This window comes from Pezoporus occidentalis, unplaced genomic scaffold (assembly GCF_034315485.1).
Source record: "Pezoporus occidentalis ecotype Australia unplaced genomic scaffold, CSIRO_AGI_Poc_V1 ctg1611, whole genome shotgun sequence".
NCBI lineage: Eukaryota > Metazoa > Chordata > Aves > Psittaciformes > Psittacidae > Pezoporus > Pezoporus occidentalis.
This window is the reverse complement of record NW_026913439.1, coordinates 1-11,705: the sequence shown is the minus strand read 5'-3', so window position 1 is coordinate 11,705 and position 11,705 is coordinate 1. Positions and strand designations below refer to the sequence as shown.

The following is an 11,705-nucleotide window of genomic DNA, read 5'->3' as shown; positions in this document are numbered from 1 at the left end:
GGGGTTGGATACAGGGATGGGTTATAGGGGGGACGGTGGGGGGGGGTATAGAGAACTATAGGGCCAGGGGGATGGGATATAGGACTTTGCTATGGGGCTGAGGATTATGGGACTAAGGGGCAGGCAATGGGGCTCTATGGGGCAGGTTATGGGGGGCCTATTGGGCAGGTTAAGGGACTATGGGGCGGGTAATGGGGAGGGAATGGTGCAGGCTATGGGGGGGGCTATGGTGTAGGTTATGGAACTATTGGGCAGGCAAGGGGGGTGCTATGGGGCAGGTTATGGGACTATGGGGCAGGCAATAGGGGGCTAGGGGTCAGGCTATGGGGGGGCTATGGAGGGGGGTATGTGGAGGCTATAGGGCAGGCTATGGGGCAGACTGTGACTATGGGGCCAGCTATCAGGGGGCAGGTAATGGGGGGGCTATGGGGCTGGCTATGGGGCAGGCAAAGGGGTCTATGGGGGGGCCTATAGAGCAAGCGATGGGGCAGGCTATGGGGGGGCTATAGGGCAGGCTATGGGGGGGCTATAGCACAGGCTATGGGGGGGCTATGGGGCAGGGTATGGGGCAGGCTATGGGGGGGCTATGGGGCACGCTATGGGGCAGCCCCACTTTGCAGTTGTAGTAGCGTCCAGCCTGGAAGCCTTTGTCAATGCACCGAACCCGTAGGTCCCGCCGCAGCCATGGGGGGGCGCCGGGGGGGGCTCCTCGGATCTGCTTCACTGTCCTGGGGGGGGGACACACGTCAGACCCCCCCCGAGCTCTATAGGGCTCCATAGGGCTCTATAGGGCTCCATAGGGGTCTATAGGGCTCCATAGAGCTCTATAGTGCCCCATAGGGCTCTATAGGGCACCCCAGCCTCACCTCTCTGGCTCCGGGGGCTGCTGCTTCCTCTTGTCCCCCCCCTTCTGGGGGGGGTCGCTGTGGTCCGGCCCCTCCTCAGTCTCCTTCCCCTTGGAGGAGCCTGTGGGGGGCAATGGGGGGCAATGGAAGTCAGTGGCGGTCAATGGTGCTAAATGGGGGTCAATGGGTGCCAATGGCGGTCAATGGGTGCCAATGGCGGCCAATGGGTGCCAATGGCGGCCAATAGGGGTCAATGGCGGTCAATGGGTGCCAATGGCGGTCAATGGCGGCCAATAGGGGTCAATGGCTGTCAATGGGTGTCAATGGCGGTCAATGGGTGTCAATGGCGGTCAATGGGTGCCAATGGCGGTCAATGGGTGTCAATGGCGGTCAATGGGTGTCAATGGCGGTCAATGGCAGTCAATGGGTGTCAATGGCGGTCAATGGGTGTCAATGGCGGTCAATGGGTGCCAATGGCGGCCAATGGGTGCCAATGGCGGCCAATAGGGGTCAATGGCAGTCAATGGGTGCCAATGGCGGTCAATGGCGGCCAATACGGGTCAATGGCTGTCAATGTGTGCCAATGGCGGTCAATGGGTGTCAATGGCTGCCAATGGGTGTCAATGGCGGTCAATGGGTGTCAATGGCTGCCAATGGGTGTCAATGGCGGTCAATGGGTGTCAATGGCGGTCAATGTGTGCCAATGGCAGTCAATGGGTGTCAATGGCGGTCAATGGCAGTCAATAGGTGCCAACGACGGTCAATGGGTGTCAATGGCGGTCAATGGCAGTCAATGGCGGTCAATGGGGATCAATGGCGGTCAATGGGTGTCAATGGCGGTCAATGTGTGCCAATGGTGGTCAATGGGTGTCAACGGCGGTCAATGGGTGTCAACGGCGGTCAATGGGTGTCAATGGCGGTCAATGGGTGTCAATGGCGGTCAATGGGGATCAATGGCTTTCAATGGGTGTCAATGGGGCTCAGTGAAGATCAGCGGGTGTCAATGGGGCTCAATGGAGATCAATGGAAGCCAATAGATGTCAACGGGCGTCAGTGAGGCTCAATGGGGATCAACGGGTGTCAGTGGGTATCTATGGGGCGCAGTGGGTGTCAGTGGGTATCTATGGGGCGCAATGGGTGTCAGTGGGTATCTATGGGGCGCAACGGGTGTCAGTGGGTATCTATGGGGCGCAACGGGTGTCAGTGGGTATCTATGGGGCGCAGTGGGTGTCAGTGGGTATCTATGGGGCGCAACGGGTGTCAGTGGGTATCGATGGGGCGCAACGGGTGTCAGTGGGTATCTATGGGGCGCAACGGGTGTCAGTGGGTATCTATGGGGCGCAACGGGTGTCAGTGGGTATCTATGGGGCGCAGTGGGTGTCAGTGGGTATCTATGGGGCGCAGTGGGTGTCAGTGGGTATCTATGGGGCGCAGTGGGTGTCAGTGTGTATCTATGGGGCGCAGTGGGTATCTATGGGGCGCAGTGGGTGTCAGTGGGTATCTATGGGGCGCAGTGGGTGTCAGTGTCTATCTATGGGGCGCAGTGGGTGTCAGTGGGTATCTATGGGGCGCAATGGATGTCAGTGGGTATCTATGGGGCGCAGTGGGTGTCAGTGGGTATCTATGGGGCGCAATGGGTGTCAGTGGGTATCTATGGGGCGCAATGGGTGTCAGTGGGTATCTATGGGGTGCAACGGGTGTCAGTGGGTATCTATGGGGCGCAGTGGGTGTCAGTGGGTATCTATGGGGCGCAGCGGGTGTCAGTGGGTATCTATGGGGCGCAATGGGTGTCAGTGGGGCTCAATGGGGATCAACGGGTGTCAGTGGGTATCTATGGGGCGCAACGGGTGTCAGTGGGTATCTATGGGGCGCAATGGGTGTCAGTGGGTATCTATGGGGCGCAATGGGTGTCAGTGGGTATCTATGGGGCGCAGTGGGTGTCAGTGGGTATCTATGGGGCGCAGTGGGTATCTATGGGGCGCAGTGGGTAGCTATGGGGCGCAGTGGGTGTCAGTGGGTATCTATGGGGCGCAATGGGTGTCAGTGGGTATCTATGGGGCGCAGTGGGTGTCAGTGGGTATCTATGGGGCGCAGTGGGTATCTATGGGGCGCAATGGGTGTCAGTGTGTATCTATGGGGCGCAATGGGTGTCAGTGGGTATCTATGGGGCGCAATGGGTGTCAGTGGGTATCTATGGGGCGCAGTGGGTGTCAGTGGGTATCTATGGGGCGCAATGGGTGTCAGTGGGTATCTATGGGGCGCAATGGGTGTCAGTGGGTATCTATGGGGCGCAATGGGTGTCAGTGGGTATCTATGGGGCGCAGTGGGTGTCAGTGGGTATCTATGGGGTGCAGTGGGTGTCAGTGGGTATCTATGGGGTGCAGTGGGTGTCAGTGGGTATCTATGGGGCGCAGTGGGTGTCAGTGGGTATCTATGGGGTGCAGTGGGTGTCAGTGGGTATCTATGGGGCGCAGTGGGTATCTATGGGGCGCAGTGGGTGTCAGTGGGTATCTATGGGGCGCAGTGGGTGTCAGTGGGTATCTATGGGGCGCAGTGGGTATCTATGGGGCGCAGTGGGTGTCAGTGGGTATCTATGGGGCGCAGTGGGTATCTATGGGGCACAGTGGGTGTCAGTGGGTATCTATGGGGCGCAGTGGGTGTCAGTGGGTATCTATGGGGCGCAGTGGGTGTCAGTGGGTATCTATGGGGCGCAGTGGGTATCTATGGGGCGCAATGGGTGTCAGTGGGTATCTATGGGGCGCAATGGGTGTCAGTGGGTATCTATGGGGCGCAATGGGTGTCAGTGGGTATCTATGGGGCGCAGTGGGTGTCAGTGGGTATCTATGGGGCGCAATGGGTGTCAGTGGGTATCTATGGGGCGCAGTGGGTGTCAGTGGGTATCTATGGGGCGCAGTGGGTATCTATGGGGCGCAGTGGGTATCTATGGGGCGCAGTGGGTGTCAGTGGGTATCTATGGGGCGCAATGGGTGTCAGTGGGTATCTATGGGGCGCAATGGGTGTCAGTGGGTATCTATGGGGCGCAGTGGGTGTCAGTGGGTATCTATGGGGCGCAACGGGTGTCAGTGGGTATCTATGGGGCGCAGTGGGTATCTATGGGGCGCAGTGGGTGTCAGTGGGTATCTATGGGGCGCAGTGGGTGTCAGTGGGCATCTATGGGGCGCAGTGGGTGTCAGTGGGTATCTATGGGGCGCAGTGGGTGTCAGTGGGTATCTATGGGGCGCAACGGGTGTCAGTGGGTATCTATGGGGCGCAATGGGTGTCAGTGGGGCTCAATGGGGATCAACGGGTGTCAGTGGGTATCTATGGGGCGCAATGGGTGTCAGTGGGTATCTATGGGGCGCAATGGGTGTCAGTGGGTATCTATGGGGCGCAGCGGGTGTCAGTGGTTATCTATGGGGCGCAATGGGTGTCAGTGGGTATCTATGGGGCGCAGTGGGTGTCAGTGGGTATCTATGGGGCGCAGTGGGTGTCAGTGGGTATCTATGGGGCGCAGTGGGTGTCAGTGGGTATCTATGGGGTGCAGTGGGTGTCAGTGGGTATCTATGGGACGCAGTGGGTGTCAGTGGGTATCTATGGGGCGCAGTGGGTGTCAGTGGGTATCTATGGGGCGCAGTGGGTATCTATGGGGCGCAGTGGGTATCTATGGGGCGCAGTGGGTGTCAGTGGGTATCTATGGGGCGCAGTGGGTGTCAGTGGGTATCTATGGGGCGCAGTGGGTGTCAGTGGGTATCTATGGGGCGCAGTGGGTGTCAGTGGGTATCTATGGGGCGCAGTGGGTGTCAGTGGGTATCTATGGGGCGCAATGGGTGTCAGTGGGTATCTATGGGGCGCAGTGGGTGTCAGTGGGTATCTATGGGGCGCAATGGGTGTCAGTGGGTATCTATGGGGCGCAGTGGGTATCTATGGGGCGCAGTGGGTGTCAGTGGGTATCTATGGGGTGCAGCGGGTGTCAGTGGGTATCTATGGGGCGCAGTGGGTATCTATGGGGCGCAGTGGGTGTCAGTGGGTATCTATGGGGCGCAGTGGGTGTCAGTGGGTATCTATGGGGCGCAGTGGGTATCTATGGGGCGCAGTGGGTATCTATGGGGCGCAGTGGGTATCTATGGGGCGCAGTGGGTGTCAGTGGGTATCTATGGGGCGCAGTGGGTGTCAGTGGGTATCTATGGGGTGCAATGGGTGTCAGTGGGTATCTATGGGGCGCAGCGGGTGTCAGTGGGTATCTATGGGGCGCAGCGGGTGTCAGTGGGTATCTATGGGGCGCAGCGGGTGTCAGTGGGTATCTATGGGGCGCAGCGGGTGTCAGTGGGTATATATGGGGCGCAATGGGTGTCAGTGGGTATCTATGGGGCGCAGTGGGTGTCAGTGGGTATCTATGGGGCGCAGTGGGTATCTATGGGGCGCAGCGGGTATCTATGGGGCTGCCAGCACTCACCGCCGCGCGGGGGGGCCCCCAGCCTCAGGCTGTATTGGCTCACGGTCACCGCCTGCCCCCCAAGCTCCAGCCTCACCACGGCGCGGGCGGTCTCTGGCTCCAGCCCCTCCACCTGCATGGGGGGGGGGGGGGGAAGGGGGGGCACAAACCCAACCCTGAACCAACCCCCCCCCACATCACCCCCCTATCGGCTACCCCATAGATGGGGGGAGGGGGGGTTCTCACCTTCCCGACCATGTCCCGGTGGGGCCCGGCCTCAATGCAGACGACGGCGCCGACCTTCAGCCCCCCCCCATTGGGGTCCTCCCCAACCCCCCCTCCCCCCCCACGAGGGGGGCGGGGCGAGCCGGGGGGGGCGGGGTCTGCCCCCAACCCCAAGCCCCGGGGGCGCAGGCGCTGCTCCAGGGGCTTCACCACCCTGGGGGAGGGGGGATGTGAGCAATGGGGGGGAGGGGGGGCTCAAACCCCCTCCACATTGAGGTCTATGGGGGCTGGGATGGGTTTAGGGGTCCCTGAACCCCCCCACATTGGGGTCTATGGGGGGAGGATGGGTTTAGGGGTCCCTGGACCCCCCCACATTGGGGTCTATGGGGGGAGGATGGGTTTAGGGGTCCCTGAACCCTCCCACATTGGGGTCTATGGGGGGAGGATGGGTTTAGGGGTCTCTGGACCCCCCCACATTGAGGTCTATGGGGGGAGGATGGGTTTAGGGGTCTCTGGACCCCCCCACATTGAGGTCTATGGGGGGGGATGGGTTTAGGGGTCCCTGGACCCTCCCAAATTGAGGTCTATGGGGGCTGGGATGGATTTAGGGGTCCCTGGACCCCCCCACATTGGGGTCTATGGGGGGAGGATGGGTTTAGGGGTCCCTGGACCCTCCCAAATTGGGGTCTATGGGGGGAGGATGGATTTAGGGGTCTCTGGACCCCCCCACATTGAGGTCTATGGGGGAGGGAATGGGTTTAGGGGTCCCTGGACCCTCCCAAATTGAGGTCTATGGGGGCTGGGATGGATTTAGGGGTCCCTGAACCCCCCCACATTGGGATCTATGGGGGGTGGGATGGGTTTAGGGGTCCCTGAACCCCCCCACATTGGGGTCTATGGGGGGAGGATGGGTTTAGGGGTCCCTGAACCCCCCCACATTGGGGTCTATGGGGGGAGGATGGATTTAGGGGTCCCTGGACCCCCCCACATTGAGGTCTATGGGGGGTGGGATGGGTTTAGGGGTCCCTGGACCCTCCCACATTGGGGTCTATGGGGGGAGGATGGGTTTAGGGGTTCCTGGACCCCCCCCACATTGAGGTCTATGGGGTGAGGATGGGTTTAGGGGTCTCTGGACCCCCCCACATTGGGGTCTATGGGGGGAGGATGGGTTTAGGGGTCTCTGGACCCTCCCAAATTGGGGTCTATGGGGGGTGGGATGGGTTTAGGGGTTCCTAGATCCCCCCACATTGGAGTCTTGGGGGGGATGGGTTTACATTGGAGTATCTGAGGGGGGGTGGGATGGATTTAGGGGTCCCTGGACCCCCCCCATTGGTGTCTATGGGGCAGGGGGCGCCCCCCTCTCACCTCTTAAAGGTGCGGCCGATGCCCTCGCCCTGGCTCCAGCCCATGCCCCGCAGCATGGCCAGGCCAAAGGCCTGCACCGGCACCGCCGCGTAGTCCTGGGGGCCCTGGGGGGCACAAAGGGGGGTGAAGGGGGTGCAGTGGGGCAGGGATGGGGGGGCAGAGGGGGGGGACCCCACGCACCGGCTCGGGCCGCAAAGCGATGTCCGGAGCCTGCAGGCAGATGGGGATGGAGAGGGGGGGGCCGGGGTCGCCATCGCCTTGGGTCTGGTTCTGCCGGGCCTCTGGGGGGGGGGGAGGGGAGAGGGGGTGATGGGGGGGGAGGGGAGCATCGGATATGGCCCCTCCCCCACCCCATCCCCCCGCCCCCCATCACTCACCCTGCAGCAGCTCCTGCACCGCCTGCGCCTCCACCGAGGGGGCGTGGTCAAAGGAAAGGGCGGGGCTTGCGTCGGAGGGGGCGGGGCTTGCGTCGGAGGGGGCGGGGCCTGAGCCCGCCCCGGGTGGGGGCTCCGGGTTCCGCCAGCGGTGCGAGGGCACGAGCGGGATCACGAGGTCCTGAGGAGGGGGCGGGGCCGGCCGGGAGCTGGGGGAGGGGGAAGGGAAGGGGGGGCGGGGCCGACGACTTCAGACACGCCCACCAACGCGGCTGGCCACGCCCCTCAGTCCATTTATGGTGAGAGCCAGCCCCTCCAAGAGCTTTTCATGGCCAAGCCACGCCCAACATTCCTTTTATGGTAAAACACCTACAGGAGCCTTTTTTGGCTAAAACACGCCCCAAAGCCACGCCCCCTCCGCAAGCCACGCCCCACGCACCTTTTATGGTGTGAAACCCTCAAACCACGCCCCCTACACGAGCATTTTATGGCAAGAACACGCCCCAAACCACGCCCCGTACGAGGTCACGCCCCACGCACCTTTTATGGTGAGACCCCAACAAACCACGCCCCCTCTGCAAGCCACGCCCCACGCCCCTTTTACAGCGAGACCCCCTCAAACCACGCCCCCTACACGAGCCTTTTATGGTAAGAACACGCCCCAAACCACGCCCCGTACAAGGTCACGCCCCACGCGCCTTTTATGGTGAGACCCCCCCAAACCACGCCCCCTCCGCAAGCCACGCCCCACGCCCCTTTTACGGCGAGACCCCCTCAAACCACGCCCCCTACACGAGCCTTTTATGGCAAGAACCCGCCCCAAACCACGCCCCGTACAAGGTCACGCCCCACGCACCTTTTACGGCGAGACCCCCTCAAACCACGCCCCCTCCGCAAGCCACGCCCCACGCCCCTTTTATGGCGAGACCCCCTTAAACCACGCCCCCTACACGAGCCTTTTATGGTAATAACACGCCCCAAACCACGCCCCGTACAAGGTCACGCCCCACGCACCTTTTATGGTGAGACACCCCCCCAAACCACGCCCCGTACAAGGTCACGCCCCACGCGCCTTTTATGGTGAGACACCCCCAAACCACGCCCCCTCCCCCAGCCACGCCCCACGCCCCTTTTACGGCGAGACCCCCTCAAACCACGCCCCCTACGCGAGCCTTTTATGGCAAGAACCCGCCCCAAACCACGCCCCGTACAAGGTCACGCCCCACGCACCTTTTATGGTGAGACCCCCTCCCAAACCACGCCCCCTCCGCAAGCCACGCCCCACGCCCCTTTTACGGCGAGACCCCCTCAAACCACGCCCCCTACACGAGCCTTTTATGGCAAGAACACGCCCCCAGCGCACCAGCCTCGCGCATGCGTACCGCGGCTCCCACCACCCCACCACGAGTCCCGCGCATGCGCAGCGCTCACCTCAGCAGCTCCCGGCCTTCCACGGCCGTGAGGAGCTCGGTGTCCCCGCTCCCGCTCCCGCTCCCGGTCCCGCTCCCGCTCCCGGTCCCGGTCCCGCCGGGCTCCGCGCACGGCCCCGCCGGCAGCAGCCGCCTCCGCTCCGCTTTACGGCTGAACGCGAACGACACCGGGCCCGGTGCTGCCGCCGCGCTGCCGGCCTCCGCTCCGCTGCTCGCCGCCATCTTTGCCCCGCCCGCGGTGCACTGTGGGACATGGAGGCTCCTGCCTCACTTCCGGACTACGGCTCCCGTCGGCCTTTGCGGCGCTGCGGCCGCTGATTGGTGGAGCCGGCCGCCCGTTGCCACGGCGACCCCGCGGCTGGTACCCGAGGGGCGGGGCCATGGGGGGGGGGAGCGGGGATGCGGGGGGGGGATGCTGGGGGCAATGGGAGCGATGGGGAGGGCAGTGGGGGCATTAATGGGGCACTGGGAGCACTGGGGGGGCAATGGGAGCAATGGGGGGGTACTGGGAGGGCACTGGGAGGGCACTGGGAGCAATGGGGGGGCACTGGGGGGCACTGGGAGGGCACTGGGAGCAATGGGGGGGCACTGGGGGGCACTGGGAGGGCACTGGGAGCAATGGGGGGTGCACTGGGAGCAATGGGGGGGCAGTGGGGGGCACTAGGGTGGAACTGGAAGCAGTGGAGGGGGCACTGGGGGCATTAATGGGGGACTTGGAGCACTGGGGAGGCAATGGGAGCAATGGGGGGGCACTGGGAGGGCACTGGGAGGGCACTGGGAGCAATGGGGGGGCACTGGGAGGGCACTGGGGGGGCAATGGGAGCAATGGGGCGGCACTGGGAGGGCACTGGGTGCAATGGGGGGGCACTGGGGGGCACTGGGAAGGCACTGAGAGCAATGGTGGGGCACTGGGGGGCACTGGGAAGGCACTGAGAGCAATGGGGGGGCACTGGGGGGCACTAGGGCAGAACTGGAAGCAGTGGAGGGGGCACTGGCACCATTAATGGGGGACTTGGAGCACTGGGGGGGCAATGGGAGCAATGGGGGGGCACTGGGAAGGCACTGAGAGCAATGGTGGGGCACTGGGGGGCACTAGGGCAGAACTGGAAGCAGTGGAGTGGGCACTGGCACCATTAATGGGGGACTTGGAGCACTGGGGGGGCAATGGGAGCAATGGGGGGGCACTGGGAGGGCACTGGGAGCAATGGGGGGGCACTGGGGGGCACTAGGGGGGAACTGGAAGCAGTGGAGGAGGCACTGGGGGCATTAATGGGGTACTTGGAGCACTGGGGAGGCAATGGGAGCAATGGGGGGGCACTGGGAGGGCACTGGGAGGGCACTGGGAGCAATGGGGGGGCACTGGGGGGCACTAGGGCGGAACTGGAAGCAGTGGAGGGGGCACTGGCGCCATTAATGGGGGACTTGGAGCACTGGGGGGGCAATGGGAGCAATGGGGGGGCACTGGGAGGGCACTGGGAGCAATGGGGGGGGCACTGGGAGGGCACTGGGAGCAATGGGGGGGCATTGGGGGGCACTAGGGGGGAACTGGAAGCAGTGGAGGGGGCACTGGGGGCATTAATGGGGGACTTGGAGCACTGGGGGGGCACTGGGGGCAATGGGGGGGCACTGGGGGGCACTAGGGGGGAACTGGAAGCAGTGGAGGAGGCACTGGGGGCAATAATGGGGGACTTGGAGCACTGGGGGGAGCACTGGGAGATACTAGAGGCACTGGGAGCAATGCGAGGGCATTAAAGAGGCACTGGGAGCACTGGGAGGGCACTGGGAGCAATGGAGGGGGCACTAAGGGGCAGTGGGAGGGCACTGGGAGCGATAGGTGGGCAGAGGGAGCAATGGGGACGGCACTGGGGGCATTAACGGGAACCAGGAGTGATGGGGAGGGGCAATGGGGGCATTAATGGGGGGACTGGGAGCACTGGGGGGCGCACTGGGGGCATTAACGGAGCACTGGGAGCACTGAGGGGGGCACTAGGAGCAATGGGAGGCGCACTGGGCGCATTAATGGGGCACTGGGAGCACTGGGGGGCATTGGGAGATACTGGGAGCAATGGGGGGACAATGGGAGAGATGGGGGGGCACACTGGGGGGGGGGCACCCTTTAATCTATGCTCAATAAAGGTGGGTACCCCCCCCCCCGCTTCCTTCCGCAGTGGTTTCCTCTGGGGGGCCCCCCCCCGCTTTCAGCATCCGCAGGGCAGGGCCGTGACCACATCCGGTTGAGTCACCCCAAAAAGGGGGGGGGGAGTTTGGGCCCCCCCCTCCGGGCTCCTTTGGGGCCCCCATCCCCATTTGGGATCCCACCCACCCCCCCCATCCATCAACAAGGGGTTCCCCCTCGAGAAGCCCCGCCCCCTTTAAGCCGCGCCCCCCATTCGCGCGGGGGCTTCCCCGTTGTACACGCGCCAACGCTAAGCCCCGCCCCTTGGGCCCTTGCCAGCCAATCACAAGGGGCTCCCCATCCATAAACCCCGCCTAGGCGGGAATTCCTCATCTCCCGCGCCACGGGGGGGGGGGCTTGGCCACGCCCCCTTTCCCCTCCGCCGTCCAATCGCGGAGGGGCCGCCAACGCTTGGCCACGCCTCTTCGTGCTGGGCCCGGCTCCCCTGGGTCCCTGTGCCCGTCCTCCCCCCCCCCCCCGTTCCCCAACCTGTGCCCGGCGCTGCCACCGCCCGCCATGGAGCCAAGCGGGGCCCGGGCCTGCCTCGGCTACTGCCGCACGCACAAGGGGCTGGTGATGCTCGGAGAGATCGTAAGGACCGGGGGGGGGGTCCCCAAAATGGGGGGGGGGGGTCCCCATAATTGGTTAAGGGGGACCCCAATTAATGGGGTGGGAAATGGGGGGGTTTAGGACCCTGCGGACGTTGGGCAGCGGGATGTGGGGTTTTATTTGGAGGGGGAAGGGGGCACCCCATTCCCCATTCTAGGGGGGCTTCACGTTCCCATTGTAGGGAATTGGGGGGGCATTGGGATAATGGGGTTTCGGGGGGGGGGGAAGCACAGGGACACGTGGATCTTT

At 63.6% G+C, this 11,705-nt stretch overlaps 1 protein-coding gene across 2 annotated transcripts; it reads right to left on the bottom strand.

Annotated features, from left to right (window-relative positions):
• Positions 1 to 116: 116 nt before the first annotated feature.
• On the bottom strand, positions 117 to 8,925 carry GPKOW (G-patch domain and KOW motifs). Of its 2 annotated transcripts, XM_062612850.1 has the most exons (9): positions 8,673 to 8,925; positions 7,245 to 7,450; positions 7,048 to 7,148; positions 6,868 to 6,971; positions 5,524 to 5,716; positions 5,299 to 5,410; positions 867 to 966; positions 536 to 728; positions 117 to 132 (listed from the first exon to the last, which is right to left on the bottom strand). In XM_062612850.1, the coding sequence occupies exons 1-8, from the start codon at positions 8,891 to 8,893 to the stop codon at positions 539 to 541; spliced, it is 1,227 nt and encodes a 408-aa protein (XP_062468834.1). In that variant the 5' UTR covers positions 8,894 to 8,925; the 3' UTR covers positions 117 to 132; positions 536 to 538. The 2 variants fall into 2 exon arrangements, with proteins under 2 accessions (XP_062468834.1, XP_062468832.1); XM_062612848.1 differs by lacking the exon at positions 117 to 132 and having other exon boundaries at positions 471 to 728.
• Between the last annotated feature and the right edge of the window lie 2,780 nt (positions 8,926 to 11,705).